This window comes from Chrysemys picta, chromosome 19 (genome assembly GCF_011386835.1).
Source record: "Chrysemys picta bellii isolate R12L10 chromosome 19, ASM1138683v2, whole genome shotgun sequence".
Taxonomy (NCBI): domain Eukaryota; kingdom Metazoa; phylum Chordata; order Testudines; family Emydidae; genus Chrysemys; species Chrysemys picta.
Window position 1 is genome coordinate 6637322 of NC_088809.1, and position 22730 is coordinate 6660051.

Here is a 22730-nt window from a genome sequence, read left to right on the forward strand (position 1 = left end):
CATTATAGAGCCATAAAACTATGGGCTTGTCCTAGTTTTCCATGGCTGCTAATTGAAACACTATGCCATAGTAACCTACTTTTTTCCTATCCAAATTTCTCCATTATGGTCTCAAAATAGTTCTAATTTGTTCCTTCACTGGTTGCTTTTTCCCAGCCTCTTGTGATATTAAAGTATAATTGAAAATCTCAACTGAACCTTCAAAGTGGAAAACATCTAAAGACAGCAGTGGCTAGGAAGCTCACCTGAGATGGGGACGAGCTTGGATTCAAACAGAGTAGGAATTTGAACCTGCGTTTTCCACATCCCAGATGTCTCCTAATCCCTGAGCTATGGTCTATTCTTGGCTGGTCTCTCCTTTTTTTATGGAAAATTTTGAAATGTTTATGGTGCGTCCCAGTGTGGAACAGGAAAATGTATTCATCTTGAAAACGTTGACAGGAAAAGAAAACCGTTTCCTGCCCAGCTATAGGTGTGAGGAAAGTATGCATAACTCATGCCATGCCTGCTCAGCCCAATGGACTTAGCTGTTCACTTTCAGAAGCCCTACATTTATTCCAAGCTCCCCAACCCCTCCAATAGAGACGACTTCTACAACCAATTATCAATTAGATCTTAAAATGTTTATAGCAGATAACTGTAGCTACTTAAAACATGCCATTTCCAGATTCTTAGACTGAACAAAGCAATCTTATCTGTTTTATAGTTGTCTGTAACATGCATCAATATAGTATATAAATACTTATTCTGGTGATTTGGATGGTGAATAGCTGTTATCCTCATGCTGTAGATGGGAAAATATCTTTTTATAGAACATTTTGAGATCCTTAAAAGTAATGTTGGTACAATGTATGCCGGTGTATTAACTCTGTACATGAGTGATTTTAAATTTCCAGTTTTAGGTTGGCCAATAGTTCACCTTTCTCTTTCTCTAACAATTATAGGATGCTAACCCTGTTGTGATAGAACCTTCATCTGTCTTGAGTGGAGGTAAGAATTCACTCGTAGCTGCTGCAATCCATACATCAGAACAGATAGAAGACAAAACAGGAGGTCTAAATTACTTCTCTGTCACAGAAGAAAAGTTTTCAGATAATATTTCTACTGCATCAGAAGCCTCAGAGACTACTAACAGCAGTAAGCATAAAATCTTGTTCCCATAGAGGTTTAATCTAGGATGAGTCTCGAGTGATCTGAATATTATATGGATTCCTCCAGACTAAAAGGTAGCAAGATTGAAGTTAAAAAAATGAGCTAGGTTTGGACTGTTGGTGTAATCGTGCATTTGAGTCTATTTGGCAGGTAAAAGAGGACAGGATTACTTAAACAACACATTTCTCCCTATATGCTATTAATTATGCTCAACATTGTTTTCATCATCATCCCATCATGGTAATTTTCCAAAATAATTTTTTCCGTTTCCCATAAAGTTCTGTCAGTCATCACGCAATGATCTGCCCTCAGATCACTTTCCCTGTGAAGGGGAAAGGAGCAGAAAAAGACTCAGGGGCATTAAAAATGTAGGACAATGTATATCTTAATTTTAGGTTCTGTAGGAACTGAAATAATTGGTTACAAAAATTCCTGTAGCAATATCATAAAAATATGTCTCCCCGCTAAAGTAAAAATCTCCAGAGTTAGGATAAGCCTTTGTCTAGCTTGAACAAAATCTTTTCAGGCTAGTGCGACCTTGTGCCAGCTCCCAAGCCAAACTGACTCTTTAAAAGCCCGGGGAAGCTGTATACCTCAAGTCCTTCCCCACTACTTAACTCCAGCTAATCAAACAATCACTCAAAGTGATGCTCTACTCTTACTTTTTTAGGGACCATCTCAGAGTAACCTATTGTCCTCTTCTTTCTCCCCACTTCAATGTTACCAATCCAGCTGCAGAAAAAATTCTGCCATCTTGTTGGTAGCAAAATCTTGACAGAATTTGAAACTCAATCATAGAATATCAGGGTTGGAAGGGACCTCAGGAGATCATCTAGTCCAACCCCCCTGCTCAAAGCAGGACAAATCCCCAGACAGTTTTTATTTATTTATTTATTTTTAAACCCCAGTTCCCTAAATGGCCCCCTCAAGGATTGAACTCACGACCTTGGGTTTAGCAGGCCAATGCTCAAATCAGATTTTCTTTCTTGAAAGCTAACTGAATTTTATTTTGGTATTCAAGAATAGGATGGTTACATATACTGTATTCTCTGGACCAGAACAACCTACCTTTTTCCTCATGCTGGAGCCACCCACAGCTGTATTTTTCACAGTTAATAAAGCCAACTGCTTGCTTCTGATAGTGAGCCCAGAAGCCAGGCCTCATTTCTATATTGCATTATTCAGCCAGTAGGTGGTTCTGTATGAATACAGGCACTTGCCTTGTCCGGGACCATGAATGTAACAGCATTACAGTGCATGTCTCTATTACTCTTTATGCACAGGGATAAATTGTGATACACAGATATCAGTTACCATACACACAACTAGGTAACAGCATACCAACTGCCGGCTACTGTGCCCAGAAATTGGTATTTGTATGCTCAAATATTAATTTGGGAATACAGTTATCTTACACTCAAGTCCCTATTTTCAGATACAGATGCATGTTTTGTGCTCTGTTATCTGGATCCATTTATATATTTTTGGTGCAATTCAAGTACTATTTGAGGGAAACTTTTCCCACAATCTTACCACAGAAGTTTATCCTTATTTTCTAATTGTTATGCTCATGTTTATGGGATATAACTTAAACTAAAATTGAGACACATTACTCATTTCTTCTACAGGTTTTCTTTACTCTAGCACTCCAGCAGCCGATATGTGTTTTGCTAGGCAGCATAACACTTCGGACAATAATAATCAGTGTTTGCTTGGATCCAGTGGAAATATATTGCTACAACTTACTCCACAAAGACCAGGAGCTATTGATAACCAACCACTAGTAACACAAGAACCAGTGAAGGTGAGTGTGACTGACCTATGGAAATTCAGGAAAATGTTTTATAAATCTTTATCTCAATTTTCTAGCTGTAAAAACTTAATTTATTATTTAGATAATTAGGCAACAGGACAAAACTAGCACTCAATTATCGTTTAATTTCTAGTTTAATATTGCTTGGCACAATTTTGTTAGCCACAGAACAAAAAATTTAGTATTGTCTACCATTTGCGGTGTAGTAATCAGTGTTCTGACTTTTACTACAGAAATTATTTTGCTTTTTATTTAAAAGGGCTATTGTGAAATAGTTTCCAGGAGGGAAAAGGTGCAACTGTGTTTAAGTGGCTTTCCAAAGTATAGTAAAACAGGTGGAAATATTTTTATAAAAATAACCTTTTAAAAATTATATTGAAAACACTTTTGCATTTAAACATGTCCTTGCACCATTATCAACGCAAATGTAATGCTGTTGCACTTGTGCACATGAACCAGAAAGTAAAGTTGAGTATAAATTGAAAATTATACTGACCAGCCTAGTTTCACTGTTCAAGTTGAGTGAAATGCAAACAGTTAACAGTATAAATGTTGAAACATTAATAATAATAACCTGATGATAGTAGTAAAAAAATGGGGGGAAATAGGAATGTTATCTTGTCCCTTTTAGAGAAGTATTTAATAGTAAAAATGAAACATAATTGTTACATTAAATACTTTCTTCCAGTATGAAAAACAGGTGGTAATTGCCACTTGCTAGCATATTTAAATAATTAAAACATGTTCTAGTATTCATGAACTGAAATCTTTGCAGCTGTGCGCTATTTTCTCCATTTAAGACCTGCCACTACCCTTTTTTGTTTAAAGGCTGCAACATTAACACTGGAAGGCGGACGATTGAAACGATCTCCACATCTGATTGAAGGGAGGGATTATAAAATGGTACCAGAACCAGTATGGAGAGCCCTTTACCACTGGTATGGGGCAAACCTGGCATTACCTAGACCAGTAAGTAATGAATATAGTCACTGTTTATTTGGGACAGACTCTGAAGTCATGTATGCTAACAATCCTTTCTGTGCCTAAACATCCACTTATTGATCTACCCCTCTGGAGCAAGTCTCACAATGTTCATTGGTTAAAGAACGGTTTCAGAGTTAATCTGAAGTGTTATTCCCTCTAGATTTTCTCTGCATTTCAACTTTGCTTCCGTCAGCCAATCTATAGCTATAATTATCTTTCCATAAGTTATTTCAAGGGGAGGTGAAATGGGAGATGGGTGTAAGCTGTTCTCACTCCAGAGGCTCCACCTGCCTTCTCTACAGTGATCCATGTTGTCTACAGTTAGCTCTCCTGGGGATGTTTTATATTGCTGCAGCACCCAAAAAATCCTAATTGGAGTTATGAGGCCCCACTGTGGTACGCACTGTAAGATGCCTGGGAACACATGGCCCCTGCCTTGAAGAGTTTGTGATCCTTGTTAGCCAGCTGATGCAATCACGCGGTTCTTGTCAACAGTGACACAGCAAATATATGTCATACTCCTGATTTTCTTTTGTTCCTGTGAATGTTCACAGTATTATGCAACGTGAAAATCTGAATGTCAGGTTTTATATGAAATCTAATTAAAATTAAGAATAAACCACCTATTTTTTAGATAGCACCTGCCCAAATTGCTACTGTTTTGTGTGTGTCGTAGAGTCTGATTCTAAATCCTCACTGGAGCCATTAGGTGCTGGTGCAATATAAATAATGCTTCATATTTTGAACAGATCCTGTACCCAGTGTTCACTATCAGCTCTTCTATTTCTTTTGTGCCATTTTAGCTGCTAACATTGTAGAAGTTGCTTTGTTCCATTAATGTTTATTCTTACTGAACAACAATTGCCTATTTATTTTAAATTAACAACCATTACAAATTTTACTTGTCTTAATTCTCCCTCTTCCTAATGTACAACCCCAGTCATTCTTCCATCAAGCCTGATAGCACAGCCGTTTCTCAGCAAAGACTTGATAGAGGAGGGCTGTAGTGAGCTTTCACATTACTTAGGCAGTTTACCTTTACAAACATACTATAGTATGATTATTAAGAAGCATTATAAATGATTAAACCTAAGGTACTCTTTCTCCAGATGAAAACAACAAGATGTCTTTTATGAATTGGTGTCACGATGAATCAGTGCTCATGGAATTCTTATGGCATATGTTCACTTACTAACTTGCAGTAGAAAGCTTGTTACTTAGTAATGGGTCTCTTAATCAGCAAGATGCTCCTGTATCTGTTTTTTAAATGTTTTCCAAATGTAATCTTAAACGGAGGAGAAAGTGAAGATGTGTTTGCAAATATCAGTGGCATTTACTATATTCAAACATGGCAGTTTCTAAACAATTAAATTCTGCCTTGTATCTTAAGGTCACTTTTACTTTCAAATGTAGATAGGGACATAGGACTGGAAGGGACCTCCTGGGTCCTCAAATCCAGCCCCATGCTATCAAAAACTGCCTACCGTAGATAGAATGGAGTATAAGTGGATTATGTTGACATCTCTTGTTATCCTACTGAGTGATTTCTTAGCAATAGCTACACAGCCAGAGTATTCAGAGCTATTCTGAAACAGAAGTGAATAATGAGGATATTTACTGTTAAAATATACAATTGTCTCCTTTAGCTACTGCACAGTAAATATATATATGGCATTACAAATGACTTTTAACAGCTCATACTGTTAGAGCTGTATTATGCAGCCTAACTATGGCATACATGAATTATTAATCTGCATGTATCAAAAACTGATTAAAGCAAGATCAAGAGAAATTAAGCAAGATTTATTAATGTGAAGGAATTTGAAACTTTCTTTCAATTCTGTTGACATTGCAGGTTCCTTACAGCGATCTTTAAGTCACTTCTAGTCAGACATGTGGACTATACTAGATCAATTTAAGAGGAAGGGTTTCAAAGCCAAGTGCTCAACTGTCAGTGAAACTGAAGCTAAAAGCATTGGAAAGGGCATTCTGTTGCTGTAGTTCCTCTTTTTGTAGAAGACATAAAATTGACCTCAGGACCCTGGAGTTAGAAGTTCCTTAGTGCTTTTGTGCAAGAGCAGAGATGTGAACCTGTCTCCCGCCCAAATTCCATGATTCTGTGAAGTCCACATCTAAAAATCTGCCCTCCCACTTCAGTTGGATACACGGTTTGTCACTACCGGTTCTGAACTCTTGTGCAACATTGCTGTGCATTGCTTAACCAGTACTAGTTTTCGCCACAAGAGGTGACTGTATTTCGTGGGTGACATGAATCCTGTGCAGCCCTGGAGCCTTAAAATGACACCTGTCCTTCAAGTTTTCTTTTATAGGAATTCAGTATTGCTCACCCTGCTGGTCAGATAGAATCTTATAATTCAAGGACTGTTTGTGTATAGTGTACACTTGATTTAGTAAACTTCATAGCGTTTGGGGGGCCATTTAGATGAAAGCAACTATGTACAATAATCCTCAGTATTTTAAATGTTTTGTTTCTGACCAGATTGTTAAACTGTTTTCTTTAGGATGTTTTTTTAAATACTCAGTCAGTATTACGGCTGGTGAGAAGGGTTGGTTGTAGGAGTTTATACAATTGTCTGATGATCTATGATGGTAGCAGTTATTTTACAGTACAACCATATTGACTTCTGTTGTCCTCCTCACACACAATCTCCATGGAAACAAACACCTCTTGTAGTTTAGAAAAGGCCTCAGCATTTTACACACAACGCAAACTAACATACTTGAGCATTTCACTGCAATGTTTGAAGAGCCGTCTGTCACGGTTTCAGGGTAACTGCCCCTGTACTCCCCTTCCGTGGTCACTTAAGGGCACCCACTTAAAGGTTTCCAGCTCCCAGCCATCACCTCTCTTGTGCAAAGACCCTCATCTCACTTCCTCCTGTCCAGGTGTTCTTTAAGGCTGCACAGTTCCCTGCCTACGCTGTGATATGCCCAGCAAGCCAGACTTTCTAAAAGGCCAGCATATGTGGTTTGCTCTCTCTAGAAGCTGTGATCAGTGCAGTTACAAGTTAACACATTGCTTCTAACCAAGCATGTTTATTCTTAAGTTGAAAACATATTAAAACAATAAAAGAACGTACACACATGATAAAAAGCTTTAGCAGAGGTCATCCCCAACTCTAACCTCGGGCTCTGGTTGGTGACGGTTCTTCAAAACCCACAACTGGATTTTTCAAGTTCATAACTTGTCTCAGATTCAGAACCAGAACGTAGGGTGGTCAGTTCAGCTGTTTCTTTGTATCGCTTGGGACTTTGATCTCATCTCTAGGAAACAGGTAATCAGCAGACAATGACCCACTTCTCAGGGAGTAGCTTCCAAAGGCTGAGTTTTTGCATTAACCTCCCCAGGAAATTCACTGAAGACATATTGTCCCAAAAGTCCATTCTTGTCTGACACATTTTCAGTATGGTCCTTTGCTCTCCCAGGCCTCAGATCGCATCTGCCCCCTACAGAGGTTCATTTTAGACTTCCTGAAGACTCAGAAGGGAAGTCTCTGAAATTTTCTTTAAATGTCTTCACTAGGTGATCAAAAACAGCAAAACTGGCGTCGCTGAGCTAGAGTTATTTCCTCGCTATCTGCTCTTTCTGAGACAGCAACCTGCCACTCGAACGCAACAATCGAACATCTGGGTGAATATGGGTATGATGAGCCTGAGAATGTTTCCTCATCATTTACCTAGAGGTAACTTAAGAATGCAGCAAGAACACAACTGTGCAGTTTCTAAAAAGCGAGACCCAGGTCAATAGACGCTTGCTGCCACTGTGCTTATACATCTCCTAATCGATCGTAAAGCAGAATAAAGTTTTACCAATCACTCAAAGAGCTTTTAGCAAGATCTTGCGCAAAGGAGAGAGACTAAGGGCATTTTCAGTTTTTAAGTGAGTTCACTTGCGTAGTTATTAAACACATTTCAGATTGGTGATGTGAGAGTGGAAAATGAGCACTGCTTAAAACAAACAGCTGGGGAAGGCCATCTTATTTTCCTCATCTGCAGTCTGTGTAGTTAGAGAATATTTATATCTGAATTTATTTTAGATAGGCCCCTAACATACAATACTACACTGTAATAAATCAGCGGTATTCATCCAGCTGCTGGTTCACACTTCATAGTGAACTATGACTGGTTCTGAGTTAACCAGGTAGTTAGTCTCTAACACACACATTTAACACTTGATAAGAAGTGATTGGGCAAGTGAAATGTGAAGTCTTCTACTTGATACAATTTGCAAACATAGGCTACATTTGTGCAAGAGGATGGAAATACATACAGATGAGATTAGGGGAAAATCTAGATTTCTGCTAACACCCCATAATTACCATCTCTATTCTCATTTTAAGATTACACTGGTCCTCGACCCCAAGCGTGTAGCCTTTAGTTTCATAATATTTTACAGACAGTTTCAGAAGGCATTATCGAGGTCTGATTTTCAGTTATCAGGTTTGTATACGCAATTGTATACCTAGCTACTACAGTTTGTGTCCGAGCAAATCTTCTGTGTTGGAATGCCATGTGGCAGGAGATGCACAAATTTGAGATTTGCATGCACATGTGTATTAGTGTATGTACAGATGCAAGCAGGACTGAGTGCTGGAAATCAGAACCTGGAAGGACATTGACCTTTTAGTCAGTGTCTATTTAAAACTCATGCAGATGCTCGATTTTTTTTTTCCACTGCTTTGATAAATTCGGTAAAATATGGTAATATTACAATCCCAAAATTATTGTATAATTAGTGGCTGCCTGCTTGATCAAGTTGCGCTATAGAAACCGCCTAGTACCCAAAAACATTTTTTACTACTTAACTTTATATAATGAAAACTGCTCTGTTTGGTACCTAAACATTTCTAATTCAAATACATCGATTCTTCTGATATGCCAAATTTAATCTTGATTTGGAATTATTTTGCTCTGCACTAATTATTTGTTCAATCAAATATTAATCTTTGAGTTTTTTTTAAATATGCTTTCTTGCTGTAATCTTACAACTAATCCTCTCATCTTTAATTGCAGAAAATGCTTGTTTGTGTTTTTTAAGAAATTATAGTCCTTTGCTTGGTATTTTAAGGTAAAACAGATGCTTTGCTGATTTATAAAATGATTGTGGTTTAGTTTTGCTCCTCAGTGCCATAGCATGTAGTGTCATTCCATATCATAATGCTGTTCATTGGGTTCTTTTAATCTTTTGACAACTGAACTGTAACTATAGTGCTCCTTCAGTTTACTTAAAGTAATACAGCTGTTGAGTCAGGGTGTGCACTGAAGGAAAAACATTTTAATTTTAAACTGAAAAAGCCCCAGAAAAATAAAAAATGTCACATTGGACTCATTTTTTCAAACCCGATATTTCCAAGTACGTTATCCGAAGATGAGCTAGATATATTGAATACTGCAAATAACAACATTTTTGACTTGACAAAGTCAATTAGTTTTGCAGACATATCTGAGTGAATGTTGAGAAACTGTGTTGAATTTCTAGGCATCTTTCCAAAATGTGTTATGCAGCCCTTGTATGTGAGAGCGTAATCCAGTTCTGAAGCTTCCAGATTGATTTAATCTTCACAGATCAACATTCATCTCCATAGAAGAGTTGCAGTGAAGTGCTGCTTCCCAGAAGAGAACAGTGAAACTGATTTTTTTTTCTTCACATTTTTCGTTTACAAATAATATGCTTTCTAAGAGTAGGTTTCATGAAGGAATTTTTTTTTTAAGTTTAATTAAAAAACAAAACCTCTATCTCTTGCCTTTCGTATCTTGTCTTCTAAAGAAACAGATCAGATCACACTTTGCTACTTCACAGTACGGTAGTAATTGTTGTAGTATAGGTTGTAAAAGTAATGAAGTCTTGCCAATGACAGCCCCTCTAGAATGCTCTGCTATTAGCAAGCAGGGAGGGAGAGATTGCCGCTTATGGTAACTTTGGATGGAAGTTAGCAAAGCTCTACTGTGTGTTTTTTGTGGGAAGTTTCCCAAGGGTTAATATTTATTAAGATTGCAGTATGGCTGATATTAACACCATAACAAGAGTAGCTCTGTGTACTCCTTTTTCACCAAATGCATTTATTTGAATGTGTATATTGTAGAATAACCTTATTAAACTCATTTGCCTATTACTGTATGTACAGATATGTCTGTTATGAACATCTTGGCCTTTTTCTTGTGATTGTGACACAGGGAATGTACCTTCTCCCAGTGCTCCTTTAAAACGAGTGTTGGCTTATACAGGCTGCTTTAGTCGGATGCAAACTATTAAAGAGATACATGAATATCTATCCCAGAGGCTACGTATAAAAGAGGAGGATATGCGGCTGTGGTTATACAATAGTGAGGTAACTTAACCTTTAAGGACTTTAAATGTTGTGTATATCTTCACTCTTCAGAAAACCGCTAAACACACAAATTCAGAGATGCATGTGCTGTAGCTACTGTTTACACACTTCGGTCTGAAAATTTGGGCCAGAATGTTTGTGACACTAAAGACTTTGACCCACCACCTGCATGTTAGTTTTCATATGTGCTCCCAGCTGTGAAATTGGAATCTTGCGATTTGCTTGGTGAAGAATGTGGCAAATTTTTCTTTGTAAGACTGATGTTAATTTACATATATCCTAGTTTTCTTTCTGATGTAATTACAACTCAGCCCTCTTCTATTAAATTTTTAGAGCTAATTTGTAGCATCATAGCACCCACTATAAAGGTAAAGTAAAAACGTTGTTTCCTTCAGATGTGGCCTGTTATGTGTAGGTTGTCTGTTTTGCATATGTTAGCCAGGAACCATTCTTTCTTCATGTGTTTGCATTTTAAATTATTTTAATATACAAATCCTAATATACACAGGTGTCAATAGTAAAGTGAAATTAGTGCGTTGCAAAACGTTACTGTTAGAATATGTCAGTGAAGAATTAAAATAGTTGCTGCAATGAGGAACATAGTTTGCCCTGATCTACAATGTCTGCAAATTTATTGTAACGATCATGTCAGTGAACTCAATTCTTCACAGCTGTGTCCAAACATACTGAAATTTTTATAATGCAGAAAAGTCCACACTGGCCATTTGCACTAGAACTGCCTCCCCAAATGGACCTACCATTACACACACAATTGCTTTCATAGTAGATGATGTTAGATATGGAGATCCTCATGTAGCTATATGCTTATGAGGAATAGAAGAAACCATGACAGTCACCATAAGAAATGTTGTCCCAGGAAATTAACAACTATGCCTAACGGTGTATACAACATTTCTGCACTGATATTTATTATTCTGATTGGAGAGAACTACCTTCATTAGCTTTTGTGTAGTATTTATCCATTAACTTAAAACTGTGGAATAGGCAGAAGAATAGAATTGAGTCTTTGGCTAAAAGCGGCTGTTTGTCACTTGGTATCTCAAGTGAGTGTCTGAAAAAGGAATTATTTGGGGGCTTATTGCCTGTTGCCACATTTCACATAGAAATCAAGCCAACCCAAAATTTGGAGACTACTGTTGAAAAAGATGACTGCCTTTTTACTGAATAACATCCGAAATGTTTAATCTGTGTATGTGGCTTTTCTTCAGATTTTACTGGAAAAAATAAAAGCAGACCCAAACCAAATGTGCTTCATGCTGATCCTATTTCGTAAATCACAGATAACTAGGGAAGATAAAAATGGAGGGGGAGTCAGAATTTAATAGACATTTAATAAACAGCATAATATAATGGCTCATATTCAAAAGAAAAAAGATTTTCTTGAATAAGAGACTGTATAAGTCAATGCTGCCATAGTGTATCCTTAGAATTTACCTATTTACTTGCACACCTATTTACTTGGGGAAAGCCGACAGGTGCTTGAGGGAAAGCCGACAAGTGCGGAGGAGCACGTGGTTTGGACATCCCTTAGGGGACGATTTATAAATGGATATTCCCTATGTCCTAATAAGGAGGAGAGGATGGAAGATGATAAAACTTCTGAGACCACATGTTGAAGTCAAATCAGCTCCAGGACACCAGGAAATTAGTGAATAGTTAATCTAGGGGAAGATTTTGAAAAGTGCTGAAAGGATTTAGGAGCACTAGTCCCATTCATGGTCGATGATGTTCTCTTAAATCCCTTAGGCATTTATGAAAAACTCACCTTTGATTGCAACTTGGAATTTGAAATAATTTACCTTAGCTAGATGTCTTCTTTTCCTGCTTTGCTGTTTCATAGACAATATTGTTCTTGCCCATGTCTCTTAAAACCTTCTCTTGATTATGAATTAGCTAGGGTTTCATCCAATATGCCACTATCCTCATTATAAGGAAAAAACATGCATAGCAAAAAAAGCCAGTGGATACTTTTGTAGATGCAAGTAAGTAGCTCTGTTTAATTAATGTATACAAGTAGGGAGCTGGTAATCAATTTATATCCTGAAATAACTAATACTCTGAGTCCTGTTACTTTAAGATTAAAATTTTAAATAGCCTCCGAATTTTTTTAAAACGAGAAATAAACAGTAATTTTTTCTTTGCAGAACTATCTTACTCTTCTGGATGATGAGGATCATATGTTAGAATACCTGAAAATCCAAGATGAGCAGCACTTAGTAATAGAAGGTATAAAAATGGATAATGGAGATTTATTCATTTCTGCATTAAGATCAACAGATATATTTTAGACAAATATCTAATTTTTCTATGTCAAACATATGCAGTGCTTTGGGAGCAAAACATATACATCCTTTATATAATAATTGGCTTACAAGGAAAATCTCAGGAACAGTCCACAATGCTTACAGTGCTAGTTAAGGGCAAAGCAGCCTGTCCAACACCACCACTTGAAAAAACACACAAAAGCTTTTATTTACAAAGGTTTGCACTCTGTGACACTTCAACATATTTAGAAAGCAGCAGATCATGAAATAGCACTGCATGTTTCAGTCCCTAATGGGTTAGGTTTTAAACTTTTTGGTGCAGGCATCGTGTAGTCTTCTGTCTTTCAAAAGCACCTGGCACATTTTGGGTGTCAAGCTGTCTGGAGTGGCTCACAAACGTGTGCGCCAGTCTCAGGGCTGACTGTTACAAACCAAGGCACGAACTCCAAATTTTAGATTTCACCAACCAAGTATCAAGTGTGAGCTCCACAAGCACTATAACAGCCTTAATATGGAGTCACAGACCGTCTCCTTGGGCACTCTGGTCTAACTTGCCACCCAGATGCCTGCCATTGTGATAGATAGTCCCTTACACCAAAAATCACAACAATATTCCAGTTACACCCAGTCTCAACGGACCAGTCACTTACCCCAGGTCAGTTGTACCTTAAATCTCTCACAAAAGATTGTAACCAACTAAACTAACTAAAGATTTATGAACTAGAGAAAAGAAATGAGTTATTTACAAGATTAAAGCAGGTAAACATATACCCACACAAATGAGTTACTGTCTTAAGTTTCAAAAGGTAATAGAAGCTACTGTAATGTGCAAGCTCTATATGTCCTTTAGGACTAACACAAGCTAAGCAGCTTGGGGAATCCCTTGCTTATGCTTAAAAATACTGCCTTCTCCAAATTCCAACCAGCGTGTGATGACCATTGCTTTTTGACAGGGATTTTCATTCCCTTCCCCCAGATTTCAAGCTGTGATGCGATGAGTGTTTGTGCATGTCCCCGCTTCATGGGTGTGGGGAGAACAGTCAACAAAGTCTTTTGTCCATTGATGTTCCACAATGGTTTGTCTGGTGTCCCTGATAGACCTTCTTTTGTTGGGCAGGAGATGACACCTCTTGTTATTAATTAGTATTTCACACTTAGTAATGCTTCTGTCCTGTCGGAGTTTCCAGTTTCTTAGCAAACACTTTTATAGTTACAGAGCAAACACTTAAATATTACCTTATAACATGGGATACAAATACTATAAGTGAGATTAATGCATCCAGTGACTCTCAAGCATTTCATAAAGTCCAAACACTAAACACATCACTAAATCTAATTCCTGTTTTAACAATACTAACACACAGGTGAGCCAGGCTGGTTTCCAGCTATGCGTTTTCAATCTTTAATGAGGCCTAGGGGCATTGGCATGAGCTGGCACCTGGTCTGCCAGCATCACACTCACCACTACTGGAAACAACCGTTAAAAATGAGTGGGCCTTTGTCAATGGCAGAAATGCATAAAGATTTGTGACCTTTCAGCTAATTTAATGCCAGACTTTTGAGCTTCCCCCTTAAATTTGGGAACAAATTAAGTACAAACTTAATCCACCCTCCCATTGGCCTCAAACCTTGCATTAGTACTGATTATAAAAATCTTTTTAAAAATCAACTTTTGAACAAAAATGATGATGGGGCTGTTGCACTCACAAAATCACATGTCTAGTGTTACACTCTGTGGATCTGTCTACAGTGCAGATAAAAACTCCAAGCTGGCCCGGCTCGTGGGGCTCAGGCAATGGGACTGTTTCATTCCAGTGTAGACTTCTGAGCTCGGGGACCCTCCCACCTCGCAGGGTCCTAGAGCTTGGCCTCCAGCCCAAGCCCGGAAGTCTACACCGCAATTAAACAGCCCCTGAGCCCAAGTCAGCTGACACAGGCCAGCTGCGGGTGTCTAATTGCAGTGTAGACATATCCTGTGTGCACATGTTTAACTTACTTTTGGGTAAGAATGTGAAGTTTTGTGGCTTAAAATTTGATGAATACTTGATGACTAAGTGGCCAAATTAAATCTTGTTCTCACTTTGAGGCATGGTTTTATGTCATCATTTCCCCCTAATGCTGATATCTAAATACATTTGAATCTATTGTCCCTTTGTAATTAAAAGTTATCTTTCTGGTAAAGAGAAAGCTATTGCATCTGGACCCATAATCAATCTGTCTCTAGTTATCTGATGCCATGTACAATATTAAGTTAATAAATCCTGAAAATTGGCTTTTACAATAGGAAAGAAATCTCAAGATTACCAATGGTGTCTTTATGTATGGTTAGTAAAGTAAAAACAAAATGAAATAATAAACCAGTTTCTGCATTTTAATAAACAGTTGGAAATGAATGAAATCACTTTAACTACATGATCAGCTCTCTGGAGTAGGTAAAAATAAAACTTGTTTTACTGTGTTTCTTTCTAGTTCGAAACAAAGACATGAGCTGGCCAGAGGAGATGTCATTTATAGCAAACAGTAGTAAAATAGACAGACATAAAGGTAAGTGTTCAAGTGCAGTAACGCAGTTATGATGGGGGGGGGGGAGGGGGAAACTATAATATCTTCTGTTTTGTGGAAGCATTTTGTTTTTAACATAAAGATTGAAAATAGTGCTACAGACATGTTACAACTGTTCTACTTGTTTTGTTCTGTGATGTAGCTTTAGCTCCTAAAAGTGTTGGGGTGTTGAATTCCGAGGTAATCAAGTCCTGCAACATTCAGCAAACTCTGAATACAGCTAATCTTGAAATTGGATTAACAGTTTTTGGAAAATCAGTTGCTTCCTTTTCACCTTGTTTATAATATAAGACTTGCATATTTCTGTGTTTTACGTTTTTTTTTAAGTTGAAGAAGACTTCGGTATTATTGAACAAGAATAACACAACAAAAAATTGCAATGATATGGTAATGCTACTGCAGAATAGGAAAATCATTTATTTACTGATGCAGAAACAACATGGATTACACTGATTACCAGTATCTTTTCCGTGGTTTATAATAGGGCCAATTCTAGCAAGTTGCCAGACACCCTCAATTTCTGTTGACTTCAATGAAAATTTATGGCACTCAGTATCTGAGAAGTCTGTTGTCTTTACATTGACTGATATCTTGTAATATGGGGCGGGGTGAAGGAGGTTGTAATCTTCTAGTGAAATCTCACTGTAGATTAATTTTTCTTCTATTGTATTTCTTATGTGTTTAAAATATATCATGTTAAATAACTGTACCTCTTTTCCCTCAGTTCCGACTGAAAAGGGTGCCACTGGATTAAGTAATCTGGGTAATACGTGTTTCATGAATTCTAGTATCCAGTGTGTCAGTAACACACAACCTCTAACACAGTATTTCATCTCAGGAAAACATCTTTATGAACTCAACAGGTAACACTTATGTGAGACCTTTGGCATTTAAATGTTTTAACCTTTTAAAATTCTTTTTGCCTTCAAAAGTAGGCAGCATGACTGTCCTTTCAATCACAATATTATAAGCACTCAACTTCCCAACAGGCCAGGGGTGCCATTTAGGGAGGGCAGGGGGTGGGTGAACCTGCCCCTCCTTGAGTTTTGTACAATATTCGGGTGAAGTTCCCAGCGGGAGGGAAAATGCTCCCCCTCCTTGCCCTGCTCTGCTTCTGTCTCCAGCCGCTGTGCTGCCCCTGCCGTGGAGCCCCCGCTGGCTGCGCTGCTGAGGACCGGGAGCCTGCCTCCTGATCTGCCGCACAGAGCCGGGCGGGGGCTGATATCAATGTGTCCCCTTCCCCCTGCCATCATGTACCTGGGTGGGCAGAGCACACTCCTTGCCCCAGCCCCTAACCTGCAGAGCTGCCCCCACTGTGCCAACTAGGGACTGAGTGCATGGCTGGCCCTGCAACAGCAAACTCTCCGCAGCAGTACACCCACACACAGCCCCTGCCTGCACTTTGAACTACCCCCCGGCCTGCACTCAGCCCCTAGCTACCCCCCTGCCTGCACTCAGCCCCTAGCTACTCCTCTCCCAGCACCCTGAGCCACAACCCTCCCGGACCAGCCCCTAGCTACCCCCCTGCCTGCACTCTGAGCTACCCCCTGCCTGCACTCAGCCCCTAGCTACTCCTCTCCCTGCACCCTGAGCCACACCCCTCCCAGCACAGCCCCTAGCTATCCCCCTGCCTGCACCCTGAGCAGTTTTCAAATTTTTGAGCTGAGCCACCCCCCTCCCCTCCCCCAAGTTATAATTTTTGGTTGCGCCCTTTCCCCCCATTATCTGGGGGGGAAAACCTAGAGTTTTCAGGTGCCTAAGTAACCCCTGGAATCACAATTAAAGTTGTGCCCCCGCCTCCCAAATCTGAAATGGCACCCCGGTAACGGGCACTAGATTAGACATACCTAAAAAGGGAGACTTCTGTTGCTGAATGAGATAAACCAATACTAGCTAGCCTGAAACACTCTCCTCCACCATACTTTGTAAGCGCTCATTTTATTTAAAACATCAATGAATATACTTTATGAATTCTAGGACAAATCCAATAGGAATGAAAGGACATATGGCCAAGTGTTATGGAGATTTGGTTCAGGAACTATGGAGTGGGACTCAAAAGAACATAGCTCCATTAAAGCTACGGGTAAGGATTTAATGTGCCTTATTTATACGTAGCAAAGTGATGTGGAATTACAAAAAATTTACTGTCCAAAAAAATTACAGATGTATTTTCCTTTTCTGCTTTTTGATGTCTGTTTTATAATATTCTTTAAAAGTTTCCTTAATGATACTTCAGCATGTTTAATGGTCATATTTGCTCTGAACTTAACCATTAAGACATTTCTTTACCACTTACTTCTGGCTGTGGTAAATATGGCCTTCAAAATTTTAGTACATTCAATAAATATACTGCCATCAGTGTTTCTGTATTGACAGTTTGAGAGAAGATTCATATTCACCCCTCTAAATTTTTCTTAGGTGTGCAGCTTAAGTGTCTGTGTTGTAGGCAGTGATACCAGTAGTGAATTTTACTTGCAGTCTTTGGAGAAATAGAATCGTATAAATGTAGGACTGGAAGAGAGTTTGAATATTTATTGTACCGTTTGGTACCCACCTAAAAGAATTTTAATTTAGAAATCTCTTAGGAAATTAAATTACAATTTAGGATGTGTCACACAAGCACGTACAGGTATGTCACGAATATGACACATGACGATGGTCATTGTAATACCCTTTTTGTGGGGTATGTCATAATCCAGTGCAGAAGCTGTAGATTCAGAACAGTCACTAATGTTAATGGGAGTTCTGGCTTATGTGCACACCAGGCTGACAATACGGCCCTTTATTTCCCTTGATAAGAGATTAAAGACCATTCACAACTCACAATTGGCCTCGCTCCTACCCTGGAAACTTATGTGGTCATCTTTAACACTTAAAAATGTAGTTTATTACACTGGTCACCATCATACATCTTCACTAGGTTAATTTCTTATCATAAGTAAAGGTTTCTGTGATTCATTATCAAATAACGTTTTGGTTTTTACTTTTTTTTTTTATACAGTGGACGATAGCAAAATATGCTCCAAGATTTAATGGTTTCCAGCAGCAGGACTCACAGGAGCTTCTGGCTTTTCTTCTGGATGGTCTTCATGAGGATCTGAACAGAGTTCATGATAAGCCATATGTAGAACTGAAAGACAGTGATGGTCGACCCGATTGGGAGGTAGCAGCAGAGGTGTGTCTGAACTGGAAGTTATTGACAGTAGACCAGTAGAAGCTGCACTGACACACAATTTTCTGACAGCACTCTAGAACCAGTGAAATAAAGATTTTTTTTTTTAAAGCAATATTTAATCCAACTGAAATACCATATAGGATTCCTCACTGTACTTTTAGCAAGTGATGATGATTTTATCTGTTCATTTCAACAAGATCCATGAAAATTTATGACCTCACTGAAGCATGTTGCATAGGAATGTTTGTCTGTAGACTCAGTAGAATAGCAGGACAGTTAGACAATTTCTGAAATATTTTGCCCCATGGCATAAACACTTTTACCTGCCCACCTCTGAGTGAGGTTAAAAGGAAATTTGTCTTGGATGCTTGAGTCTGCTATAAAAGGTTAAAATAAATATTATATTGCAACATAACATTATCCAACTTTCCAAAAGTATATTTTTGTAAACAGGAATTCATTCCTAACCATGACCTTTGCATTGGTCATATTTATTGGCTTTCACTTTCTGGAGTCTGCGATATGCCCTCAAATTGCAGATTTCATGCAAGCTGAAACATATATATGAAGCCAAGCACTCTAAAATGAAAGCCAGATTATACTTGCGGATTTTATGGTATTTCTGGGAGCGATATGTGGTTTCTTAGTAATTTGGTAAATTCACATTTTTTTGTGATTTTTTTTTTTTTTTTTTTTTTAATATTGGCTTTCTATCTTGTCAGTAAGGTTAAAGGTTAAATTTTCCATTATAATACTATTATTGCGTTTTCTTTTGTTACATACTGGATCTGTACAGTGTTTACCTCTGAACTGAACATAAAATCATATTTGGATCATTAGAAACTGTAAATGCTGTGAATAAATATTTTTGTAGGATAGATCCTTAAATTCTAGCTATTGATTGCTCAGTCACATGGATGCTGAGTAAAAATTAATGAGACTCTCTTCCCTTTTTTCTTAACGTGCCAAACTTTCTTGATGTTGTGTAGATACATGATGTGTTATGTGTATCTGTAGAAACATAGATAAGTTTAAAAAGGATGTTTTGGACTGGATTGAAGCAAGCTTTCTGTTAATATACTATTATTATATTTCAGTAAGCTATTTCAGTAAGCATAACATCTCTTAAATTGCAGTAATAGGAAAGTGACTTTGTACAAATGTCACCTTTCTGTTCAGCCAGTCTACTCCCTTTGTGTTGAACCCTCTCTCTTTGTCTTCCACAGATAGATTTTTACTCTTGCAGATCTGTGGAAGAGCAAGCTCAATTCTGTTCTGCCTCATACCTTAAAAAAAGTGGTCACTAAATTGAAATTGTAGAATATTTATTATCAGTGACAGATAATAGTGGCAGAATAAACACAGCTTGAATTTTTCATATATTACATTGTATTTGAAGGCAGCTAGAAAAATCACTGTTACTGGTAAGCTGAGTACATTTGACCTAAAACTTGTGAGGAGAACATAAGTGTGGAACCTCACAATGTCCTCTTAAGGAAGTCACTTTTTCAGAAGCAATGTATAGCAAAACTTGAAAAGATACCGAGTGATTGTGCCCAGAGCTACTTAAAGAAGCTGTAACCCAGGCTGATTGTCCTAAATCACAAACGTTTTTCTAATGTTGAAACTAAATTGTTTCCTGCTTGTTTACAACACTGGTCAAATAACTTCTAGTACAGCATATATAGTACAGCACCATATGTTTATAAATATCTTGGAATCTCGTAACACACTTCCCCCTGCCAAGTCCAAGCAATTGTGCTACATTTCTAATTTTTTTTGCACTTTGTTTCAGGCCTGGGAAAATCATCTGAGAAGAAACAGATCAATCGTAGTGGATTTGTTTCATGGACAGCTAAGGTCCCAAGTAAAATGCAAAACATGTGGGCACATAAGTGTTCGATTTGACCCTTTTAATTTTTTATCCTTGCCTCTTCCAATGGATAGCTACATGCACTTAGAAATTACAGGTGGGTAGTCGAATTTAAATCACTCTGGTCTTGCCTGTCCTAAAACATACTCACTTTCCAGCAGTGATGCAGAACAGGTTTTCAGGGCACAGTGGTAAGAGTCCCATCTATACTGGCACTTAGCACTAATGCAGCTGGACCATTCTTGGAATTGAGGTAAAATATTCTAGCATAAATGTGCCCCTTTACATACTAAAATCTACCTCATTTCAGTGGGTTTAATTTACACTAGAACAAAAAAATGATTTCGCTATCAAATATTTACGTAGTAGTGAGCATAGTTCAGGTGCTGCCACCTGTTTTGTCTCAACTAAAAGATTTGATGACTAAAATGTATAATATTCAGAATTTGAGGCCTTCTAGACCGTTTTCAGGTCAGTAGCAATTTGATTATACAGATAGTCTTTGAGAGAGTGTGCCTAGTGCAGAACTGTACCATGATCTTCAAACCTTTTACTGAAGAAAAATCATTTTTCATGCTTGGATCTTGAGACATGAAAATAAAGACATAGTGTTTAAAAAAAAAAATCCTCTTAACTGCTGCTCTCACACTTACGCAGGTAATGAAGGTTCTCTTGTCTAGTATTAAGACATTATTTTGTCTTTGAAACACTAGAAAAGTGTCTGGTAGTCGATGAAAAGATCAAGTCTTAAAATGGAAGCAACAATAGCTTTTTAATAAATGAGAAATGTATTATTCTCACAAAAACACTGCCATTTTGCCGACTAAAGTGTGTTTCTTTCCCTTAAAGTAATTAAATTAGATGGTACCACCCCTGTTCGATATGGGCTCAGACTGAACATGGATGAGAAGTATACAGGTTTAAAAAAGCAGCTAAGTGAACTTTGTGGGCTAAAACCAGAACAGATTCTTCTGGCAGAAGTACATAGCTCTAATATAAAGGTAACATGCTTTCATTGATACCAGCATCCTTTCAGTACTTAAAGTAGTTACTGAAGCCTGTACATCAACATACTAAAATTCCTTCATATCTCTTCAACAGAAGATCTTGTCTACATGAACACTGCACCAGTTTAACTAAAGATGTGATTTTTAAATCAGTTTAGTTTCACATGGACTCACACCATTTAATGCTTTTATTTTGGTTAAACCAGGTTAATTTAGAATTGTTCTAAGCTGAACCCAAATAAACCACTCTTAAACCAGACCAAACCAAAGTTATTTACACCAGTTAAACTAAAGTTATTTAAAAATCACATTTTTTAGGTAAAATGATACAACTTTCTCATTTTGACCGGGCGTAACTCAAAGACCAGCAGTGACATCATGTGTTTAAACACTACCGAATATTTTAGGGCTGAAGCCTGATGAGAAATAACCTATGAATTCTAAATAAAATTTATATACTTTAAAGCCAAGTCTGCCATCACAAAATATTTTTCAAAACTATTTTATATTTACAGAGAGCAGGGGCTCTGGCTGGTCAATGGACCGTCAATAGTCCACGAAGCACTTGCTGGAGACCTGGCAATTCCCATGGTGCTGGTTCTCCTTTTCTGCAGCAAGGGATGGAAGAGGAGACTAAATGAAAAGCTGAAGCAGACAATTTTTATTAACATTTTCAACAAATAAACATATGTAGGATCACAGTGGAAAATACTAAATACTATTATATTATACTATTATTCCTTGTATTCTGTTTTTCTCTACAGAACTTTCCTCAAGACAACCAGAAAGTTCGGTTATCAGTGAATGGGTTTTTATGTGCGTTTGAGATACCGGTCCCAGGATCTCCTACGTCAGCTTCTAGTCCTGTGCAAACAGGTAAAACAAAATTACTCATTTTCCTGTTTGTTTAAATTGACCCAAGAGTATTGATCAGATATAGATGGCGAGGTACAGGAAAAATCCAACTTTATAATGGGGAAAGAGACAAGCCTAAAGAAAAAGCATGGTTTGGAGGAGGGGAAGAATATTTCATACACTCAATTGGATGGAACAGGAAATGTTTAAAAAAACACTGTTACCAGTTCTGGTTGCTGTTGCTAATTGTGTATTTATAATTAGATTTGGCATCAGTACTGGGAACAATAATATCTGTACTGTGTGTTTTATCCAAGGACTTTAGTACACTTTATAAACATTTATTATTCACAACATATAATCTTAAATTTACCCATTTTAAAAAGAGCATAACAGGCACAGAGAAATGATTTGCTGAAGGTCACCTAGTGAATCTTTGGCAGAGCTGGGAACAGAATCTGATTCATTCTCCTGTTTTGAGCAGTAGACACACTGCTAACAGTGGGATGTATATTGAGAGTAGGACTGGCTACATCTGCTTCTCGAAGACTTAATTGTTTTTGAAGTGGTATTAAGGGATAGATGTGAATGTTTGTCCGTGGTCTGTGTGTACTATGGGGTGTAGATTCCTGGCATTAAGTAAATGATATGGGTCGCTGCTGTACAAGATAGCA

The 22730-nt window shown here is 37.9% G+C and overlaps 1 protein-coding gene across 15 annotated transcripts in view; it reads left to right on the forward strand.

Annotated features, from left to right (window-relative positions):
* USP32 (ubiquitin specific peptidase 32) overlaps positions 1-22730 on the forward strand; it is a 147251-nt gene that overhangs the window by 103747 nt on the left and 20774 nt on the right. For 6 of the 15 annotated variants that reach the window (XM_042857885.2, XM_042857888.2, XM_008178815.4 and 3 more), the window contains exons 13-25: positions 945-1137; positions 2781-2956; positions 3794-3934; positions 7494-7653; positions 10145-10299; positions 12465-12546; positions 15054-15128; positions 15871-16009; positions 17124-17229; positions 18148-18321; positions 20117-20291; positions 21044-21195; positions 21966-22077. In XM_042857885.2, the coding sequence (XP_042713819.2) occupies positions 945-1137; positions 2781-2956; positions 3794-3934; positions 7494-7653; positions 10145-10299; positions 12465-12546; positions 15054-15128; positions 15871-16009; positions 17124-17229; positions 18148-18321; positions 20117-20291; positions 21044-21195; positions 21966-22077 (1840 nt within the window). The remainder of the gene's footprint in view (positions 1-944; positions 1138-2780; positions 2957-3793; positions 3935-7493; positions 7654-10144; positions 10300-12464; positions 12547-15053; positions 15129-15870; positions 16010-17123; positions 17230-18147; positions 18322-20116; positions 20292-21043; positions 21196-21965; positions 22078-22730) is intronic. The other 9 variants (XM_042857887.2, XM_005298807.5, XM_065573116.1 and 6 more) reach the window with 3 other exon arrangements.